This window comes from Nerophis lumbriciformis, linkage group LG03 (genome assembly GCF_033978685.3).
Source record: "Nerophis lumbriciformis linkage group LG03, RoL_Nlum_v2.1, whole genome shotgun sequence".
In the NCBI taxonomy this organism is placed as follows: domain Eukaryota; kingdom Metazoa; phylum Chordata; class Actinopteri; order Syngnathiformes; family Syngnathidae; genus Nerophis; species Nerophis lumbriciformis.
The window spans coordinates 25,321,594-25,345,000 of NC_084550.2; the positions used below are offsets into that span (position 1 = coordinate 25,321,594).

Genomic DNA, 23,407 nt, shown 5'->3' on the forward strand with positions numbered 1-23,407 from the left:
TAGCAGAGCGGGTCATCGTCAATATGTATCAAGATTGTTATAGGCGCAAAGTTTTCACTTCTTCTTGAACATTTGTTTTCTAATTTATGGAATTTCTTTTGATTCAGCCATAAAACTAATGAAATAATCTTTGAATTTTGTTTTTAAAATGTTAAAAATAGCCTTTTAATAATGTATTCTGAAACAGTTTAAAATAATCAGAGAACTGACTAACACTGACCCTACACAACTATGTTGCACAATTAAGTCATTTTTTTTATAGCGAAAGAGGTGATTTCAACAGGTGCAGCATCCTATGTCATATCTACATGTAATAAGATTTGTAACAAGGCAAACCGTTTGTAAATTGGTCGAAAATCGAGCAAGTTATGGTAATTTAATTGGTACATGTACTAATTAAATTACCATAACTTGCTTTGACATCAATGTAATGATTGAGGCTAGCTGTCCGAGGTAAGATGGCTACAACGTTGCTACGCTGGAGAATGATTGGTCTTATGAAAAATGCTAAGAGCCAATCAGAAAGGAGGGGCCGTCTAAGCATACCTGCCCCCAAAGTGCCAAAAAGAAACATGACAGCGCGAGGAGAGATGCCAGGAGTACACAGAGAGCGCACAGACCGAGACGGCGCGCGCGCAGAAAGGCACCGCGCGCGCGCAAAAAGACACCACACGCGCGCAAAAGGGTGTCGCGCGCGCACGAAGTGGAGAATCAGCGCGCGATAACAGTTTTTATGCGCTCGGATTTTTGGCACTAATGTGACGCCATATCTTTCCTCTCAGATTCAGACAGGACTGAGCAGGTGATCAGAGGACCACTGTCTATTAAGGAGAACTTTTCAGTCCCCAAACGGCATGATGGCCGAAGTTTTCATTATCATTATACCTACAGACAGCTAGTCAATGGGGAAAAAGTCAAGCGTAGCTGGCTGACTTATTCAAGAAGTAAAGATGCAGTCCATTGCTTTTGCTGCAAATTATTTTCCAAAAAGTCCTTAAAACTGGCAGCCGAGGGACAGCGGGATTGGGTCAACATAGGTGCACTGCTGAAACAGCATGAAAACAGTGAAGATCATTGTAGCAACATGGTGAAATGGAAGGAATTTGCCTTGCGTCTTTCAAAGGGGAAAACTATTGATGAATTTAACTTCAGTAGACTGCGCTCTCTTTGTACAAAGTAAACATTAAATATGAACAATTAACTAAAAATGTAAACTAGTAATTAAAGACTAAATAAGTACAAGACTGATGAGACAAGATGACACTTTTACTGTAAATACAAAGCTTTATCACTTGGACTGTTCAACCCCAGGCCACTCTTGTAGCTGAATGTTTTCTACATTTTAAGATTAGGAACCATATGTGGCACTCTGGACATCATACGTTCATTCATTGGTATTATTTATGTTCTTAACTGGGCCACCCCCATATCTTTATAAATGACATATCATTTGTAAAGACATGCCAAGCTGACAATAGGATAATGTAAACAACACTGCCAGAGCCGCAATGAGTTTATAGTAGGTGTGTGAATGATCAACAATCAATATTATTGGCAGAAATAGAGGGCCCCAAAATCAAATTTTGCTTAGGGCCCCATGGAGGCTTGGGCCGGCACTGGGCGGAGGAAACTCATTTCGGCCGCTTGTACCCGTGATCTTGTCCTTTCGGTCATAACCCAAAGCTCATGACCATAGGTGAGGATGGGAACGTAGATCGACCGGTAAATTGAGAGCTTTGCCTTCCGGCTCAGCTCCTTCTTCACCACAACGGATCGATACAGCGTCCGCATTACTGAAGATGCCGCACCGATCCGCCTGTCGGTCTCACGATCCACTCTTCCCTCACTCGTGAACAAGACTCTGAGGTACTTGAACTCCTCCACTTGGGGCAGGGTCTCCTCCCCAACTCGAAGATGGCGGTGGAGGAGCCCCTGTTTCAGCCACACTAAACCATAGAACCAGAGATACAGTCTGGTGTGCCGTGGGAGATGATCTAATTTCACCTATTTGGGGTAAAAAATCATTTTTGCAAACCAGTAATTATAGTCTGCAAATGATGTGTTGTTGTTGAGTGTCGGTGCGATCTAGAGCTCGGTAGAGTAACCGTGTAATACTCTTCCATATCAGTAGGTGGCAGCCAGTAGCTAATTGCTTTGTAGATGTCGGAAACAGCGGGAGGCAGTGTGCAGGTAAAAAGGTATCTAATGCTTAAACCAAAAATAAACAAAAGGTGAGTACCCCTAAGAAAAGGCATTGAAGCTTAGGGAAGGCTATGCAGATACGAGACTAAAACTGAACCGGCTACAAAGTAAACAAAAACAGAATGCTGGACGACAGCAAAGACTTACTGTGGAGCAAGGATGGCGTCCACAATGTACATCCGAACATGACATGACAATCGACAATGTCCCCACAAAGAAGGATAAATCAATCTCAATCAATCAATCTTTATTTATATAGCCCTAAATCACAAGTGTCTCAAAGGGCTGCACAAGCCACAACGACATCGGAAACAACTAAAATGTTCTTGATTGCTAAAACAAAGTAGATGTGGGAAATATCGCTCAAAGGAAGACATGAAACTACTACAGGAAGATATCAAAGAAAGAGAAAAAGCCAGCAAAATAGGAGCGCAAGACAAGAACTAAAACATTACACCCGGGAAAACACCAAAAAAAACTCCAAATAAGTCACGGCGTGATGACAAGAGCTATATTGATGCATGCTTGGTTATGGTTTAAAGTCATACCCAACAATTGCGACAACGACTTTTTACTGTCTATTGAGTTTCGCTTTTTAATGATTTCTCCTGGTGGTGTGCCTCCGCATTTTTTCAACGCAAAATATGTGCCTCGGCTCAAAAAAGGTTGAAAAACACTGGTTTAAGGTTCCCAATTTTTTTACCCGGGTAAGTGCGCCGTGTGTTTCTTGAATCTCCGGCTCCCAGCTTTGTACGGACTCATCAATCGTTTACAAACTTGAGTTCGGAGAGGAAGTGACACCAGAAAGAACGCGCCCCGCACAGGAAGCGAGTGACGTCAGAAAGAACGCGCCACAGCCAGCTTCAGTTCAATTTTAGGACTAGATGGAACGATCCCATGGTACAAAAAATAACCTGAGTAGAGTGGTAACAGTAGGCTACCTCCTTCGGAGCTGCTTCAAAACGGTTATGGTGTTGGACCTGGTTGGGTGGGATTGCAAAATGGGGGACAGCTAGGAGGAGGGGGGGGGGGGGGGGGTTGACAGCTTCATCGGGGTCATCAGGTGGGCACCCTCCTTCACCGGTGTTTCAATGATAGGCCCACGACACCTCCAGAAGGGCTCATCAGCAACACCTGGCGTCCCAGTTGAGCCCCCTTCTGCTTTTAACCATTATGTGATGTAGGTCTTACTAGAGCTCAAGATGGTGTCTCTCCTCTTCACCCACAGCCACCGACCGGCTGTCTCTGCTGCTCCTGAGAGGGCTTTGATGGTGTTTCGCAGGGTTTGGCCTCGAACTCCAATGTCCTTAAGCAGCCCTGATGGTTGTCCGGCCCACAAAACCTCTGCAGCCAACTTCCACTGGGCAGACCTTGGCTTTCCATCCAGCGGTTTCGTAACTCGGGAGGTAACCACTGGAAATATGAAGAAGACGCTTGTGGAAATGGGCAGCACGGTGTTAGAGGGGTTAGTGCATCTGCCTCACAATACGAAGGTCCTGAGTTCAATCCTGGGCTCGGGATCTTTCTGTGTGGAGATTACATGTTTTCCCTGTGACTGCGTGGGTTCCCTCTGGGTACTCCGGGTTCCTCCCACCTCTAAAGACATGCACCTGGGGATAGGCCCCTCCCACCTCCAAAGACATGCACCTGGGGATAGGTTGATTGGCAACACTAAATGGTTCCTAGTGTTTAAATGTGAGTGTGAATGTTGTCTGTCTATCTGTGTTGGCCCTGTTACGAGGTGGCGACTTGTCCAGGGTGTACCCCACCTACCGCCCAAATGCAGCTGAGATAGGCTCCAGTGACCGCCCGCGGCCCAGGGACATGCGGTAGAAAATGAATGGATGGATGGTGATGTAGGTCTTACTAGAGCTCCAGATGGTGTCTCTCCTCTTCACCCACAGCCACCGACTGGCTGTCCTTAAGCAGCCTGATGGTTGTCCGGCCCACAAAACCTCTGCAGCCAACTTTCACTGGGCAGACCTTGGCTTTCCATCCATTGGTCTGCCCAGCGGTTTCGTAACTCGGGAGGTAACCGCTGGAAATATGGAGGAGACGCTTGTGGAAATGGGCAGCATGGTGGAAGAGGGGTTAGTGCATCTGCCTCACAATACGAAGGGCTCGGGATCTTTCTGTGTGGAGTTTGCATGTTCTCCCCATGACTGCGTGGGTTCTCTCTGGGTACTACGGGTTTCTCCCACCTCTAAAGACATGCATCTGGAGATAGGCCCCTCCCACCTCCAAAGACATGCACCTGGGGATAGGTTGATTGGCAACACTAAATTGGCCCTAGTGTGTGAATGCGAGTGTGAATGTTGTCTGTCTATCTGTGGTGGCGACTTGTCCAGGGTGTATCCCGCCTACCGGCCAAATGCAGCTGAGATAGGCTCTAGTTACGACCCGCGGCCCCAAAAGGGACAAGGGGTAGAAAATGGATGGATGGATGGTGATGTAGGTCTTACTAGAGCTCCAGGTGATGTCTCTCCTCTTTACCCACAGCCACTGACTGGCTGTCTCTGCTGCTCCTGAGAGGGCTTTGATGGTGTTTCGCAGGGTTTGGCCTCGAACTCCAATGTCCTTAAGCAGAAAGCCTGATGGTTTTCCGGCCCACAAAACCTCTGCAGCCAACTTCCACATTGGTCTGCCCAGCGGTTTCGTAACTCGGGAGGTAACCACCGGAAATACGGAGGAGACGCTTGTGGAGATCACACATGAATACCTTAAGATAAAGCCATTGCAGCTATTTGGGATACAACACTTCTCAGACGGCAAGAGAACTTTCCAATGTCCGGGTCAGCTTTGATTCTACTTACCGAACAAATTCGTCCATTTGTCGAAGGGGAGACAAGGAGAATGCGGACTCCCGTGGATGTGATAAAACAGGTAGCGTGTGCTTTGTATTACCTGAAGACTACGGAAAACGGCGAATGCTTTTGGACTTGCAAAGCAGACCGCATAAGTTATTGTCCGCCATGTATGTCGCGGACTCAACGTCTAGGTCCACTAAAAAGGAATGGACAATGAAGGTGAAGGCAAAAGAGTGAGGAGTGTCCTGACCAGATATCTTGATCCTGAGTTTGATTGTTGTAAAATGTTCTTTGTCACTGTGACAGTCCTTCACTGTCGTGCGGGTTCCATGGACCACTAAGGATTGACATCACTGCGAGCAGGTTTGACTTTCTTTATTTTTCAATAAGGACGCAGTCTCTGGTCGGGTCGCTTTTCAGCTCCTTCCTCTTCCTGCTCGCTCTTCGGTCCACTTTTCAGCTTTCCCGCGTCTGTGTCTTCCTTTGGCTCTCCGTCTCTTGCGCTCTGCATCTGCTTCTGCTTCTCCAACTCTCTCCCCGACGTTCACGGCTGCCACTCTTTTATATAGCGCGAGAGGATTATTTCATTGTGCCCAGCTGGGCGACCCACGCACCTGATAATATTTGCGGCGTCGCTCCCGGCACGCCCCGCCTCGTCTTGGAGCGGGCTCCGGTGTGCCCTGCCTCGCTGTTGGACTGCCGGCTCCGCCTCTCCACATTCACATTGTGTACTTTCACGTGTTTATTAAAGATTTGATTAATTTATGGTGTGATTCACTACAATAGGGCCCCACAGCGCTCTGGATTTCAGTTTATTGAAATACCACAACACTGGATATTGTTCAGATAAGTTACATTTAAGAACTTGCACACAAAGCAACACCCGAGGTGACTATGACGTGCGCATTCAATGAGCTTCAAAAACTTTCAGGTAAAACTTCTCATATATATTTGCTGCTCTGACCGTATACTCTTGCATTAAATTAGCATTACCGGCCCTGTATGCGGATATGGGATCGATAGCAACTCTGCAGTGTCCCCACCCCTTGTGGTCACTTTGTGACAATGACTAATGGTGTGCCAGCTGGGACAAAGTCCAAAACATCTCCATGCAGTTTCCCCACGGACGCTGCTTTTAAGCGTCATAAAACCCAACGCCTGATTAAACAATTATTGTTGTCGTTGGAATCGAACCAATCTCACGATAGGTGAAGTCTTGAAGTACCGTAGGTCAATTGAATCTCATTACGTGGGAACCGCCATAGCACTTTTCTTAGAACCCCAATTAGTTTGCAACCTACGCCGGCTGCGAAATAAATTAAAAAGCTACTTTCAAAAGTGCTTTCAGAGTTTTGGTGCAAAATGTGCACTGCGAAAACTGCAAACTAAGCAGGATTAAGTATCTGAAGTGAAGGTCAAAAACCCTTTTTTCCCCTATTAATACTTTTTTTAAATAAGTAAATTGTACTCAAATCTGAGATCTACGCTTAAAATAAGCAACAAGTAATCTAACAACAACGCAAAAACATTTTGACGCGCCAAAATACTAATTTAGTTGTTTCCCTTGATGTTTAGAAAAGGTAGAGTTTTCTTGGTTATTTATTTTTGAGATATTTACTCTCTGTAAAGCAGCAGTTCCATTGGCAGCAAAACAGGCCCAGAGCATAATACTACCACCACCATGCTTGACGGTAGGAATGGTATATACATATATATCCATCCATCCATTTTCTACCGCTTATTCCCTTTTGGGGTCGCGAGGGGCGCTGGAGCCTATCTCAGCTACAATCGGGCGGAAGGCGGGGTACACCCTGGACAAGTCGCCACCTCATCGCAGGGCCAACACAGATAGACAGACAACATTCACACTCACATTCACACATTAGGGCCAATTTAGTGTTGCCAATCAACCTCTCCCCAGGTGCATGTCTTTGGAGGTGGGAGGAAGCCGGAGTACCCGGAGGGAACCCACACAGTCACGGGGAGAACATGCAAACTCCACACAGAAAGATCCCGAGGCCGGGATTGAACCCAAGACTACTCAGGACCTTCGTATTGTGAGGCAGATGCACTAACCCCTCTGCCACCGTGCTGCCATATATATATATACATATATATATATATATATATATATATATATATATATGTATATGTGTATATATATATATATGTGTATATATATATATGTTTATATGTATATATGTGTATATATATGTATATTTATATATGTGTATATGTATGTATATTTATATGTTCATATGTATATATATGTATATGTGTGTGTATATATGTATATGTATAAATATATATATCTATATATATATGTGTGTATATATATATATGTATATGTATTTATATGTGTATATGTATATATATATATATATACGTGTGTATATGTATATGTATTTATATGTGTATATATATATACGTGTGTATATGTATTTATGTGTGTGTATATATATATATATATGTATTTGTGTGTGTATATATATGTATATATATATACGTATTTATATGTGTGTATATATATATATGTATTTGTGTGTGTATATATATATATATAATGTGTATAAATGTATATGTATATAAATACACACATTTATACACACATATAATATAAATACATGTATGTATTTATATATATGTATATAAATGTGTATATGTATATATATGCATATAAGTATATGTATATATATGTTTATATGTATATGCATATATGTAAAAGTGTGTGTGTGTATATATATATATATGTAGATATATATGTGTATATATGTATATTGTATACATATGTATATGTATTTATGTGTATGTATATACATATATATATGTGTGTGTGTGTATATATGTGTATGTGTGTACATATATATATATATATATATACGCACACACATATATACACACACATACATTTATATATACATATGTATTCATATATATATACACACACATTTATATATACATATATATATACATTATATATATATATGTAATTAAATTTTATTTAATTCTATTTTTAGGTAGAGCGTTTTAATTTCCTATTTTCAAACACAGTGTTACTTTTCAAACTGTGGCAAACATATTAAACACACTTGCTAAATTAAACCTCTTCCTTGTTTTTTTTGATGGCTCCAATTTTTTGATTGGAAAAAATAAAAGACTTAAATCAAATATTTCCGTTGTTATATGAACGAATCCGGGCTCACGTGATGCATAAATGGCCCCTCCCTCCCTCTCTCTCTCCCTCCCTCTCCCTCTCCCTCCTACAAACAAGTGATCCACACGAGCACAGCATCGCCGCGCGGCTTCCGGTGGCGCAAAGGAGAGCAAAGCTGACAACACGCACTTTTTTTATTTATTTATTTTATGCAGCCAGGACTGGTGGAGTAACTCCTGCACCCTGACGGAGGTCTGAGCGCGTCATGGCCGGCAAAGACTCAACGACGTCGGCTTTTGTCGGCGTCAGCAGGGACATGACAGGTGAGTGACATGCTAAACACGCATTTTTGTCGATGTCGGTATCGTGAAGGTTGCAGTCACTTTTCGCTACGAATATCCGCAGTCAGTGACTATCTGACGACTGGCTTCTTTAAATATGACACCCGTGAAGACTTTTAACTTTTTAACCCGGGAGTGACGTCACATTATCCGCTTTAATCCTGCGGTGCAGCAGCTCAGCCTGGCCACGCCGAGCACACCTGCCAGGTATCAGCCAATCAGGAAGGTGCTGCAGGTGGTACTTTTCCCAATCACTCTCCCTATGTAGGGCAGGCACATGTGTTTTTATGCATTCTAAATAGTAAACAAACAATAGCAAAAGTCAGCTAACAACGCAGTTGATGTTTTCTGCCTATAAAGCGCTCTAAAACATCCAAGTTCTTGTTTTTATGCATTCTAAATCGTAAACAAACGATAGCAAGAGTCAGTTAACAATGGAGTTGCTCTAATATCCAACCATTTTCTACCGCTTGTCCTTTTTCTGCCCATAAAGCGCTCTAAAACATCAACAATCTTGTTTTATGCATTCTAAATTGTAAACAAATGATAGCAAAAGTCAGCTAACAACAGAGTTGCTCTTTCTTGCTTATAACGCGCTCTAAAACATCCAAATTCTTGTTTTTATGCATTCTAAAGCGTAAACCAGCGATAGCAAGAGTCAGCTAAAAATGGAGTTGCTCTTCCATCCGTCCATTTTCTAAAGCTTGTCCATTTTCTGCCTATAAAGTGTTCTAAAACATCCAAATTATTATTTTGATGCATTCTAAAGCATAAACAAAGGATAGCAAAAGTCATCTAACAACGCAGTTGCTCTTCCATCCGTCCATTTTCTACCGCTTGTCCATTTTCTGCCTATAAAGCGCTCTAAAACATCAACAATCTTGTTTTATGCATTCTAAATTGTAAACAAACGATAGCAAAAGTCAGCTAACAACAGAGTTGCTCTTTCTTGCTTATAAAGCGCTCTAAAACATCAAAATTCTTGTTTTTTATGCATTCTAAAGCGTAAACCAGCGATAGCAAGAGTCAGCTAAAAATGGAGTTGCTCTTCCATCCGTCCATTTTCTAAGGCTTGTCCATTTTCTGCCTATAAAGTGTTCTAAAACATCCAAATTATTATTTTGATGCATTCTAAAGCATAAACGAAGGATAGCAAAAGTCATCTAACAACGCAGTTGCTCTTTTCTGCCTATAAAGCGCTCTAAAACATCCAAATTATTATTTTTATGCATTCTAAATCGTAAACCAACGATAGCAAAAGTCAGCTAACGACGAAGTTGCTCTTCCATCCGTCCATTTTCTACCGCTTGTCCATTTTCTGCCTATAAAGCACTCTAAAACATCTAAATTATAGCTTTTTATGCATTCTAAAGCGTAAACAAACGATAGCAAAAGTCAGCTAACAATAGAGTTGCTCTTTCATCGTCCATTTTCTACAGCTTGTCCTTTTTCTGCTTATAAAGCACTCAAACATCCAAATTCTTGTTTCTATGCATTCTAAATCGTAAACAAACGATAGCAAAAGTCAGCTAACAACGGAATTGCTCTTTTCTGCCGATAAAGCGCTCTAAAACAACCAAATTCTTATTTTGTTTTTTTTGCATTCTAAATCGTAAACAAACAATAGCAAAAGTCAGCGAACAATGGAGTTGCTCTTCCATCCATCCATTTTCTACCGCTTGTCCATTTTCTGCCTATAAAGTGCTCCAAAACATCCAAATTCTTGTTTTTATGCATTCTAAAGCGTAAACAAACGATAGCAAAAGTCAGCTAACAATGGAGTTGCTCTTCCATCCGTCCATTTTCTACCGCTTGTCCATTTTCTGCCGAAAAAGCGCTCCAAAACATCCAAATTCTTGTTTTTATGCATTCTAAATCGTAAACAAACAATAGCAAAAGTCAGCTAACAGAGTTGCTCTTTTCTGCCTATAAAGCGCTCTATAGCATCCAAATTCTTGTTTTTATGCATTCTAAATTGTAAACAAACAATAGCAAAAGTCAGCTAACAATGTAGTTGCTCTTCCATCCATCCATTTTCTACCGCTTGTCCATTTTCTGCCTATAAAGCGCTCGAAAACATCCAAATTCTTGTTTTTATGCATTCTAAAGCGTAAATAAAGGATAGCAAAAGTCAGCTAACGACAGAATTGCTCTTCCGTCTGTCCATTTTCTACCGCTTGTCCTTTCCGTCCCAAAAAGTGCTCTAAAATATAAAAATTCTTATTTTTATGCATTCTAAATCACAAACGATGGCAAAAGTCAACTAACAATTGGAGTTGCTCTTCCATCCATCCATTTCTACCGCTTGTCCATTTTCTGCCTATAAAGCGCTCTAAAACATCCAAATGTGTGTTTATATGCATTCTACAGCGCGAATAAAGGTTAACAAGAGTCAGCTAACAATGGGGTTGCTCTTCCATCCATCGATTTTCAACCGCTTGTCCATTTTCTGCCTATAAAGCGCTCTAAAACATCCAAATTCTAGTTTTTATGCATTCTAAAGCGTAAACAAAGGATAACAAAAGTCAGCTAACAATGGAGTTGTTCTTCCATCTGTCCATTTTCTACCGCTTGTCCATTTTCTGCCTATAAAGCGCTCTAAAACATCCAAATTCTTTTTATGCATTCTAAATCGCAAACAAATGATAGCAAAAGTCAGCCAATAGCGGAATTGCTCTTTTCTGCCTATAAAGCGCTCTAAAACATCCAAATTATTTTTATTCATTCTAAATCGCAAACAAACAATAGCAAAAGTCAGCTAACAATAGAGTTGCTCTTCCATCCGTCCATTTTCAACCGCTTGTCCATTTTCTGCCTATAAAGCGCTCTAAAACATCCAAATTTGTGTTTTTATGCATTCTAATGCGTGAATAAAGGTTAACAAGAGTCAGCTAACAATGGGGTTGCTCTTCTATCCATCGATTTTCAACCGCTTGTCCATTTCCTGCCTATAAAACGATCTCAAACATCCAAATTCTAGTTTTTATGCATTCTAAAGCGTAAACAAAGGATAACAAAAGTCAGCTAGCAATGGAGTTGTTCTTCCATCCTTCCATTTTTTACCGCTTGTCCATTTTCTGTCTATAAAGTGCTCTAAAACATCCAAATTCTTGTTTTTATGCATTCTAAAGCGTAAACAAACGATAGCAAAAGTCAGCTAACAACAGAGTTGCTCTTCCATCCAACCATTTTCTACCGCTTGTCCTTTTCTGTCTATAAAGCGCTCTAAAACATCCAAATTCTGGTTTTTATGCATTCTAAAGCGTAAATAAACGATATCAAAAGTCAGCTAACAATAGAGTTGCTCTTCCATCCGTCCATTTTCTACAGCTTCTCCTATTCTGCCTATAAAGCGCTCTAAAACATCAAAATTCTTGTTTCTATACATTCTAAAGCGTAAACAAACTGTAGCAAAAGTCAGCTAACAATGTAGTTGCTCTTCCATCCATCCATTTTCTACCGCTTGTCCATTTTCTGCCTATAAAGCGCTCGAAAACATCCAAATTCTTGTTTTTATGCATTCCAAAGCGTAAATAAAGGATAGCAAAAGTCAGCTAACGACAGAGTTGCTCTTCAATCTGTCCATTTTCTACCGCTTGTCCTTTCCGTCCCAAAAAGTGCTCTAAAATATAAAAATTCTTGTTTTTATGCATTCTAAATCACAAACGATGGCAAAAGTCAGCTAACAATTGGAGTTGCTCTTCCATCCATCCATTTCTACCGCTTGTCCATTTTCTGCCTATAAAGCGCTCTGAAACATCCAAATTCTTGTTTTTATGCATTCTAAATTGTAAACAAATGATAGTAAAAGTCAGCCAACAACAGAGTTGCTCTTCCATCCGTCCATTTTCTACCGCTTGTCCATTTTCTGCCTCTAATGCGCTCTAAAACATTCAAATACTTGTTTGTATGCATTCTAAAGCGTAAACAAATGTTAGCAAAAGTCAGCCAGTAACGGAATTGCTCTTTTCTGCCTATAAAGCGCTCTGAAACATCCAAATTCTTTTTATGCATTTTTTTATGCATTCTAAATCGCAAACAAACGATAGCAAAAGTTAGCTTACAATAGAGTTGCTCTTCCATCCATCCATTTTCTACCGCTTGTCATTTTCTGCCTATAAAGCGCTCTATAACATCCAAATTCTTGTTTTTATGCATTCTAAAGCGTAAACAAATGATAGCAAAAGTCAGCCAATAACGGAATTGCTCTTTTCTGCCTATAAAGCGCTCTAAAACATCCAAATTGTTTTTATGCATTCTAAATCGTAAACAAACGATAGCAAAAGTCAGCCAACAACAGAGTTGCTCTTCCATCCGTCCATTTTCTACCGCTTGTCCATTTTCTGCCTATAAAGCGCTCTAAAACATCCAAATGTGTGTTTATATGCATTCTACAGCGCGAATAAAGGTTAACAAGAGTCAGCTAACAATGGGGTTGCTCTTCCATCCATCGATTTTCAACCGCTTGTCCATTTTCTGCCTATAAAGCGCTCTAAAACATCCAAATTCTAGTTTTTATGCATTCTAAAGCGTAACAAAGGATAACAAAAGTCAGCTAACAATGGAGTTGTTCTTCCATCTGTCCATTTTCTACCGCTTGTCCATTTTCTGCCTATAAAGCGCTCTAAAACATCCAAATTCTTTTTATGCATTCTAAATCGCAAACAAACGATAGCAAAAGTCAGCTAACAATAGAGTTGCTCTTCCATCCATCCATTTTCTACCGCTTGTCCATTTTCTGCCTATAAAGCGCTCTAAAACATCCAAATGTGTGTTTTTATGAATTCTAACGCGTAAATAAAGGTTAACAAGAGTCAGCTAACAATGGGGTTGCTCTTCCATCTGTCCATTTTCTACCGCTTGTCCATTTTCTGCCTATAAAGCGCTCTATAACATCCAAATTCTTGTTTTTATGCATTCTAAAGCGTAAACAAATGATAGCAAAAGTCAGCCAATAGCGGAATTGCTCTTTTCTGCCTATAAAGCGCTCTAAAACATCCAAATTATTTTTATTCATTCTAAATCGCAAACAAACAATAGCAAAAGTCAGCTAACAATAGAGTTGCTCTTCCATCCGTCCATTTTCAACCGCTTGTCCATTTTCTGCCTATAAAGCGCTCTAAAACATCCAAATTTGTGTTTTTATGCATTCTAACGCGTGAATAAAGGTTAACAAGAGTCAGCTAACAATGGGGTTGCTCTTCTATCCATCGATTTTCAACCGCTTGTCCATTTTCTGCCTATAAAACGATCTCAAACATCCAAATTCTAGTTTTTATGCATTCTAAAGCGTAAACAAAGGATAACAAAAGTCAGCTAGCAATGGAGTTGTTCTTCCATCCTTCCATTTTTTACCGCTTGTCCATTTTCTGTCTATAAAGCGCTCTAAAACATCCGAATTTGTGTTTTTATGCATTCTAAAGCGTGAATAAAGGTTAACAAGAGTCAGCTAACATTGGGGTTGTTCTTCCATCCATCGATTTTCAACCGCTTGTCCATTTTCTGCCTATAAAGCGCTCTAAAACATCTAAATTTGTGTTTTTATGCATTCTAAAGCGTGAATAAAGGTTAACAAGAGTCAGCTAACAATGGGGTTGCTCTTCCATCCATCGATTTTCAACCGCTTGTCCATTTTCTGCCTATAAAGCGCTCTGTAACATCCAAATTCGAGTTTTTATGCATTCTAAAGCGTAAACAAAGGATAACAAAAGTCAGCTAACAATGGAGTTGTTCTTCCATCTGTCCACTTTCTACCGCTTGTCCATTGTCTGCCTATAAAGCGCTCTAAAACATCCAAATTCTTGTTTGTATGCATTCTAAAGCGTAAACAAATGTTTTCAAAAGTCAGCCAATAACGGAATTGCTCTTTTCTGCCTATAAAGCGCTCTGAAACATCCAAATTCTTTTTATGCATTCTAAATTGTAAACAAATGATAGCAAAAGTCAGCCAACAACAGAGTTGCTCTTCCATCCGTCCATTTTCTACCGCTTGTCCATTTTCTGCCTATAAAGCGCTCTAAAACATCCAAATGTGTGTTTTTATGCATTCTAAAGCGTGAATAAAGGTTAACAAGAGTCAGCTAACAATGGGGTTGCTCTTCCATCCATCGATTTTCAACCGCTTGTCCATTTTCTGCCTATAAAGCGCTCTATAACATCCAAATTCGAGTTTTTATGCATTCTAAAGCGTAAACAAAGGATAACAAAAGTCAGCTAACAATGGAGTTGTTCTTCCATCTGTCCATTTTCTACCGCTTGTCCATTTTCTGCCTATAAAGTGCTCTAAAACATCCAAATTCTTGTTTTATGCATTCTAAAGCGTAAACAAATCATAGCAAAAGTCAGCCAATAGCGGAATTGCTCTTTTCTCCCTATAAAGCGCTCTAAAACATCCAAATTCTTTTTATGCATTCTAAATCGCAAACAAACGATAGCAAAAGTTAGCTAACAATAGAGTTGCTCTTCCATCCATCCATTTTCTACCGCTTGTCCTTTTCTGCCTATAAAGCGCTCTAAAACATCCAAATCCACCATTTGATTCGATTCTGTGGGGTAACGATTCTATTCATAACCGATTCTCGATTAAAAATGATTCCCGATTCTAAATCAAAACTGTTTTAAATAACATTGGGTGCCAGTTCTGTGGTTAACTACATTATTTCATAAAACAGATAAACAGCTCTGATGCATTTTCATATTACTGAGAAAAAAATGGTTTTGTTTAAAAAAATGTTTTACCCATATATATATATATATATATGTATGTGTGTGTGTGTGTGTTTTTATATATATATATATATAATGTTTTACCCATATATATATTCTTACATTCATCCTTCATTCTGTGGGCACTGGAGCACTCACATGGAATGGAGCAATGACCCACAGGAGTGGCCTACTCTTCATCCCTTTTGGGATCATCGGAGTCCAGCGGAGTGCTTCGGTGCGTTAAAAGGTTTAAGCATTGGGGTCTTATCAGGCTTAAGGTCAATACCTCTTTGGTTGATCCACACCTCCCTTGCTCCCGTCTTTATCGCTTCCTAAAGTGTGAGCACATTTCACCTTCTGGCTTCTGGACTCTGGAAAACAACCGTAGATAATAGCAAGGGATGTCCTCGTGGAAGAAGGAACTATCCTTGAGAGACGAATATAAATTCAATGTTTACCGAAATGTGTCCCGCACCAGAACTCTCCAATAACTAAAGTTCCTTGGGTAAATAATGTAAACTCACTACACCGGTATGTTTTAGCGCTTTCATGGCGACTTTACTGACAGATATAAGTAAGAACTTGACACTACTTTATACTAGAAATGGCAACAGTGGAGGATGAATGTCACATAACAAGAAGATAGAGAAAATAGTGTCAACACGGACTACAATGGCGGACACGCGCAAATTTTCAGTACTTATGCAGATCCCAAATACAGATCAGCAGGTACCAGAAGGTAAGAAAAGTTGCTTTTGCGTAACATTGCGAAACAAAATGCCAGATAATGTCTTACCTTATACACACACACCATAATAATACACCTATGTTGAAGAACAGTACACTATATATACTTGCAGTGTGTATATTGTACATATTACATATTGTTATGAAGGTGTCTGTTACTACATTATATATATACTTGCAGTGTGTATATTGTACATATTACATATTGTTATGAAGGTGTCTGTTACTACATTATATATATACTTGCAGTGTGTATATTGTACATATTACATATTGTTATGAAGGTGTCTGTTACTACTTTATGTATATACTTGCAGTGTGTATATTTTACATATTACATATTGTTATGAAGGTGTCTGTCACTACATTATATATATATACTTGCAGTGTGTATATTGTACATATTGTTATGAAGGTGTCCGTTACTACATTATATATATACTTGCAGTGTGTATATTGTACATATTGCATATCATTATGAAGGTGTCTGTGACTACATTATATATATACTTGCAGTGTGTATATTGTACATATTACATATTGTTATGAAGGTGTCTGTCACTACATTATATATATATATATATATATATATATATATATATATATATATATATATATATACTTGCAGTGTGTATATTGTACATATTACATATTGTTATGAAGGTGTCTGTTACTACATTACATATATACTTGCAGTGTGTATATTGTACATATTACATATTGTTATGAAGGTGTCTGTTACTACATTATATATATACTTGCAGTGTGTATTGTACATATTACATATTGTTATGAAGGTGTCTGTTACTACATTATATATATACTTGCAGTGTGTATATTGTACATATTACATATTGTTTTGAAGGTGTCTGTTACTACATTATATACATACTTGCAGTGTGTACATATTACATATTGTTATGAAGGTGTCTGTCACTACATTATATATATATACTTGCAGTGTGTATATTGTACATATTGTTATGAAGGTGTCCGTTACTACATTCTATATATACTTGCAGTGTGTATATTGTACATATTGCATATCATTATGAAGGTGTCTGTCACTACATTATATATATACTTGCAGTGTGTATATTGTACATATTACATATTGTTATGAAGGTGTCTGTCACTACATTATATATATATACTTGCAGTGTGTATATTGTACATATTGTTATGAAGGTGTCCGTTACTACATTCTATATATACTTGCAGTGTGTATATTGTACATATTGCATATCATTATGAAGGTGTCTGTCACTACATTATATATATACTTGCAGTGTGTATATTGTACATATTACATATTGTTATGAAGGTGTCTGTTACTACATTATATATATACTTGCAGTGTGTATATTGTACATATTACATATTGTTATGAAGGTGTCTGTTACTACATTATATATATACTTGCAGTGTGTATATTGTACATATTACATATTGTTATGAAGGTGTCTGTTACTACTTTATGTATATACTTGCAGTGTGTATATTTTACATATTACATATTGTTATGAAGGTGTCTGTCACTACATTATACATATATACTTGCAGTGTGTATATTGTACATATTGTTATGAAGGTGTCCGTTACTACATTATATATATACTTGCAGTGTGTATATTGTACATATTGCATATCATTATGAAGGTGTCTGTCACTACATTATATATATACTTGCAGTGTGTATATTGTACATATTACATATTGTTATGAAGGTGTCTGTCACTACATTATATATATATATATATATATATATATATATATATATATATATATATATACTTGCAGTGTGTATATTGTACATATTACATATTGTTATGAAGGTGTCTGTTACTACATTACATATATACTTGCAGTGTGTATATTGTACATATTACATATTGTTATGAAGGTGTCTGTTACTACATTATATATATACTTGCAGTGTGTATATTGTACATATTACATATTGTTATGAAGGTGTCTGTTACTACATTATATATATACTTGCAGTGTGTATATTGTACATATTACATATTGTTTTGAAGGTGTCTGTTACTACATTATATACATACTTGCAGTGTGTACATATTACATATTGTTATGAAGGTGTCTGTCACTACATTATATATATATACTTGCAGTGTGTATATTGTACATATTGTTATGAAGGTGTCCGTTACTACATTCTATATATACTTGCAGTGTGTATATTGTACATATTGCATATCATTATGAAGGTGTCTGTCACTACATTATATATATACTTGCAGTGTGTATATTGTACATATTACATATTGTTATGAAGGTGTCTGTCACTACATTATATATATATACTTGCAGTGTGTATATTGTACATATTGTTATGAAGGTGTCCGTTACTACATTCTATATATACTTGCAGTGTGTATATTGTACATATTGCATATCATTATGAAGGTGTCTGTCACTACATTATATATATACTTGCAGTGTGTATATTGTACATATTACATATTGTTATGAAGGTGTCTGTCACTACATTATATATATATATATATATATATATATATATATATATATATATATATATATACTTGCAGTGTGTATATTGTACATATTACATATTGTTATGAAGGTGTCTGTTACTACATTACATATATACTTGCAGTGTGTATATTGTACATATTGTTATGAAGGTGTCTGTTACTACATTATATATATACTTGCAGTGTGTATATTGTACATATTACATATTGTTATGAAGGTGTCTGTTACTACATTATATATATACTTGCAGTGTGTATATTGTACATATTACATATTGTTATGAAGGTGTCTGTTACTACATTATATACATACTTGCAGTGTGTACATATTGTTATGAAGGTGTCTGTTACTACATTATATATATACTTGCAGTGTGTACATTGTATATATTACATATTGTTATGAAGGTGTCTGTTACTACATTATAGATATATATATACTTGCAGTGTGTATATTGTACATATTGTTATGAAGGTGTCTGTTACTACATTATATATATACTTGCAGTGTGTATATTGTACATATTACATATTGTTATGAAGGTGTCTGTTACTACATTATATATATACTTGCAGTGTGTACATTGTATATATTACATATTGTTATGAAGGTGTCTGTTACTACATTATATATATGTATATTGTACATATTACATATTGTTATGAAAGTGTCTGTTACTACATTATATATATACTTGCAGTGTGTATATTGTACATATTGCATATCATTATGAAGGTGTCTGTCACTACATTATATATATACTTGCAGTGTGTATATTGTACATATTACATATTGTTATGAAGGTGTCTGTCACTACATTATATATATATATATATATATATATATATATATATATATATATATATATATATATATATATATATACTTGCAGTGTGTATATTGTACATATTACATATTGTTATGAAGGTGTCTGTTACTACATTACATATATACTTGCAGTGTGTATATTGTACATATTACATATTGTTATGAAGGTGTCTGTTACTACATTATATATATACTTGCAGTGTGTATATTGTACATATTACATATTGTTATGAAGGTGTCTGTTACTACATTATATATATACTTGCAGTGTGTATATTGTACATATTACATATTGTTTTGAAGGTGTCTGTTACTACATTATATACATACTTGCAGTGTGTACATATTACATATTGTTATGAAGGTGTCTGTCACTACATTATATATATATACTTGCAGTGTGTATATTGTACATATTGTTATGAAGGTGTCCGTTACTACATTCTATATATACTTGCAGTGTGTATATTGTACATATTGCATATCATTATGAAGGTGTCTGTCACTACATTATATATATACTTGCAGTGTGTATATTGTACATATTACATATTGTTATGAAGGTGTCTGTCACTACATTATATATATATACTTGCAGTGTGTATATTGTACATATTGTTATGAAGGTGTCCGTTACTACATTCTATATATACTTGCAGTGTGTATATTGTACATATTGCATATCATTATGAAGGTGTCTGTCACTACATTATATATATACTTGCAGTGTGTATATTGTACATATTACATATTGTTATGAAGGTGTCTGTCACTACATTATATATATATATATATATATATATATATACTTGCAGTGTGTATATTGTACATATTACATATTGTTATGAAGGTGTCTGTTACTACATTACATATATACTTGCAGTGTGTATATTGTACATATTGTTATGAAGGTGTCTGTTACTACATTATATATATACTTGCAGTGTGTATATTGTACATATTACATATTGTTATGACGGTGTCTGTTACTACATTATATATATACTTGCAGTGTGTATATTGTACATATTACATATTGTTATGAAGGTGTCTGTTACTACATTATATACATACTTGCAGTGTGTACATATTGTTATGAAGGTGTCTGTAACTACATTATATATATACTTGCAGTGTGTACATTGTATATATTACATATTGTTATGAAGGTGTCTGTTACTACATTATAGATATATATATACTTGCAGTGTGTATATTGTACATATTGTTATGAAGGTGTCTGTTACTACATTATATATATACTTGCAGTGTGTATATTGTACATATTACATATTGTTATGAAGGTGTCTGTTACTACATTATATATATACTTGCAGTGTGTACATTGTATATATTACATATTGTTATGAAGGTGTCTGTTACTACATTATATATATGTATATTGTACATATTACATATTGTTATGAAAGTGTCTGTTACTACATTATATATATACTTGCAGTGTGTATATTGTACATATTACATATTGTTATGAAGGTGTCTGTTACTATATTATATATATATATATATATATACTGTACATATTACATATTGTTATGAAGGTGTCTGTCACTACATTATATATATATATATATATATATATATATATATATATATATATATACTTGCAGTGTGTATATTGTACATATTACATATTGTTATGAAGGTGTCTGTTACTACATTATATATATACTTGCAGTGTGTACATTGTATATATTACATATTGTTATGAAGGTGTCTGTTACTACATTATATATATGTATATTGTACATATTACATATTGTTATGAAGGTGTCTGTCACTACATTATATATATATATATATATATATATATATACTTGCAGTGTGTATATTGTACATATTACATATTGTTATGAAGGTGTCTGTTACTACATTATATATATACTTGCAGTGTGTATATTGTACATATTACATATTGTTATGAAGGTGTCTGTTACTACATTATATATATACTTGCAGTGTGCATATTGTACATATTACATATTGTTATGAAGGTGTCTGTTACTACATTATATACATACTTGCAGTGTGTACATATTGTTATGAAGGTGTCTGTTACTACATTATATATATACTTGCAGTGTGTACATTGTATATATTACATATTGTTATGAAGGTGTCTGTTACTACATTATAGATATATATATACTTGCAGTGTGTATATTGTACATATTGTTATGAAGGTGTCTGTTACTACATTATATATATACTTGCAGTGTGTATATTGTACATATTACATATTGTTATGAAGGTGTCTGTTACTACATTATATATATACTTGCAGTGTGTACATTGTATATATTACATATTGTTATGAAGGTGTCTGTTACTACATTATATATATGTATATTGTACATATTACATATTGTTATGAAAGTGTCTGTTACTACATTATATATATACTTGCAGTGTGTATATTGTACATATTACATATTGTTATGAAGGTGTCTGTTACTATATTATATATATATATATATATATATATATATATATACTGTACATATTACATATTGACAAGGAACAAACCATTCCACACAACCGACCACATTTTTTAACATCGGTTAATGGATTTTAATCCGACCCCTAAAGGAAAGCGTATCAAAATCTATCACGACAAAGCAAGCTTTCCATTAGCGGGCCCCTTGAGTACACTTAGGGCCGCTATAAACGTAGACGGGTGGGGGTATTGCATCTTGTCGGCGTCCAAGTGTGCTTGTGGGTAGCTCGTTTTGTCGACATGAAGACGTCCATTTCAATACTTTGCGCTCCGGCTTGTCTTTCTTTTTTTTTGTGATTTCAAAAGAACCAACTTGTTCTGAGGCTAAAAATAGCCCAGATATGAGCGTCCAATTTTGGAAGTCTTTATACTTTCTGTGACTACTTCAACTAACCACTAATCTCTCACCTTGTCGGAGCTGCAGCGTCAGCAGCACCCGCGTTTTTTTCCAATTTTAACATGCAAATACAGAGTCCTAAATTGTAGACCCCGAGCGGGCCTTCATGGTCTTCTATAAGAGCCTCGGTGCTCCTTGGTATTGATTCTCTGCTGAAGACCCTCTGCACAGACGTTATTTATTGGGTATCGATCCGATACCAAGTAGTGACAGGGTCATACATTGGTCATAATTTAAGTTCAGGACGTATTTCCTGAGTTTTTGAAAGAGACATGGATAACAGTCTGGTGTGGATGAACTTGACTGGCCTGCACAGAGTCCTGACCTGAACCCGAACATGGTCCGAAATTCTAGACCCCGACTTGCCTTCACGATCTTCTATAAGAGCCTCGGTGCTCCTTGGTATTGATTCTCTGCTGAAGACCCTCTGCACAGACATTATTTATTGGGTGTTTTGCTAGCGGAAACATTTTCCATGTATGCTCAGATATGATGACGGTCATTTTGAGCATTTTGAGTTTGAAACCGGAATTTGGTGTGTATGTGTGTGTGTGTATATATATATATGTATGTATGTATGTATATATGTATATGTATGTATGTATGTATGTATGTATGTATATATACAGGTAAAAGCCAGTAAATTAGAATATTTTGAAAAACTTGATTTATTTCAGTAATTGCATTCAAAAGGTGTAACTTGTACATTATATTTATTCATTGCACACAGACTGATGCATTCAAATGTTTATTTCATTTAATTTTGATGATTTGAAGTGGCAACAAATGAAAATCCAAAATTCCGTGTGTCACAAAATTAGAATATTACTTAAGGCTAATACAAAAAAGGGATTTTTAGAAATGTTGGCCAACTGAAAAGTATGAAAATGAAAAATATGAGCATGTACAATACTCAATACTTGGTTGGAGCTCCTTTTGCCTCAATTACTGCGTTAATGCGGCGTGGCATGGAGTCGATGAGTTTCTGGCACTGCTCAGGTGTTATGAGAGCCCAGGTTGCTCTGATAGTGGCCTTCAACTCTTCTGCGTTTTTGGGTCTGGCATTCTGCATCTTCCTTTTCACAATACCCCACAGATTTTCTATGGGGCTAAGGTCAGGGGAGTTGGCGGGCCAATTTAGAACAGAAATACCATGGTCCGTAAACCAGGCACGGGTAGATTTTG

General features: G+C 36.9%; 1 protein-coding gene across 10 annotated transcripts in view; it reads left to right on the forward strand.

Moving 5' to 3' along the window:
* Positions 1-3,430: 3,430 nt before the first annotated feature.
* Positions 3,431-23,407, forward strand: part of carmil3 (capping protein regulator and myosin 1 linker 3) — a 265,948-nt gene continuing 245,971 nt past the window's right edge. For 8 of the 10 annotated variants that reach the window (XM_061935994.1, XM_061935958.1, XM_061935973.1 and 5 more), the window contains exon 1: positions 8,261-8,486. In XM_061935994.1, coding sequence (XP_061791978.1) covers positions 8,429-8,486 — 58 coding nt within the window. In that variant the 5' untranslated portion in view covers positions 8,261-8,428. Of the gene's footprint in view, positions 3,609-4,849; positions 4,871-8,260; positions 8,487-23,407 lie in introns of those variants that run through there. The other 2 variants (XM_061935936.1, XM_061935943.1) reach the window with 2 other exon arrangements.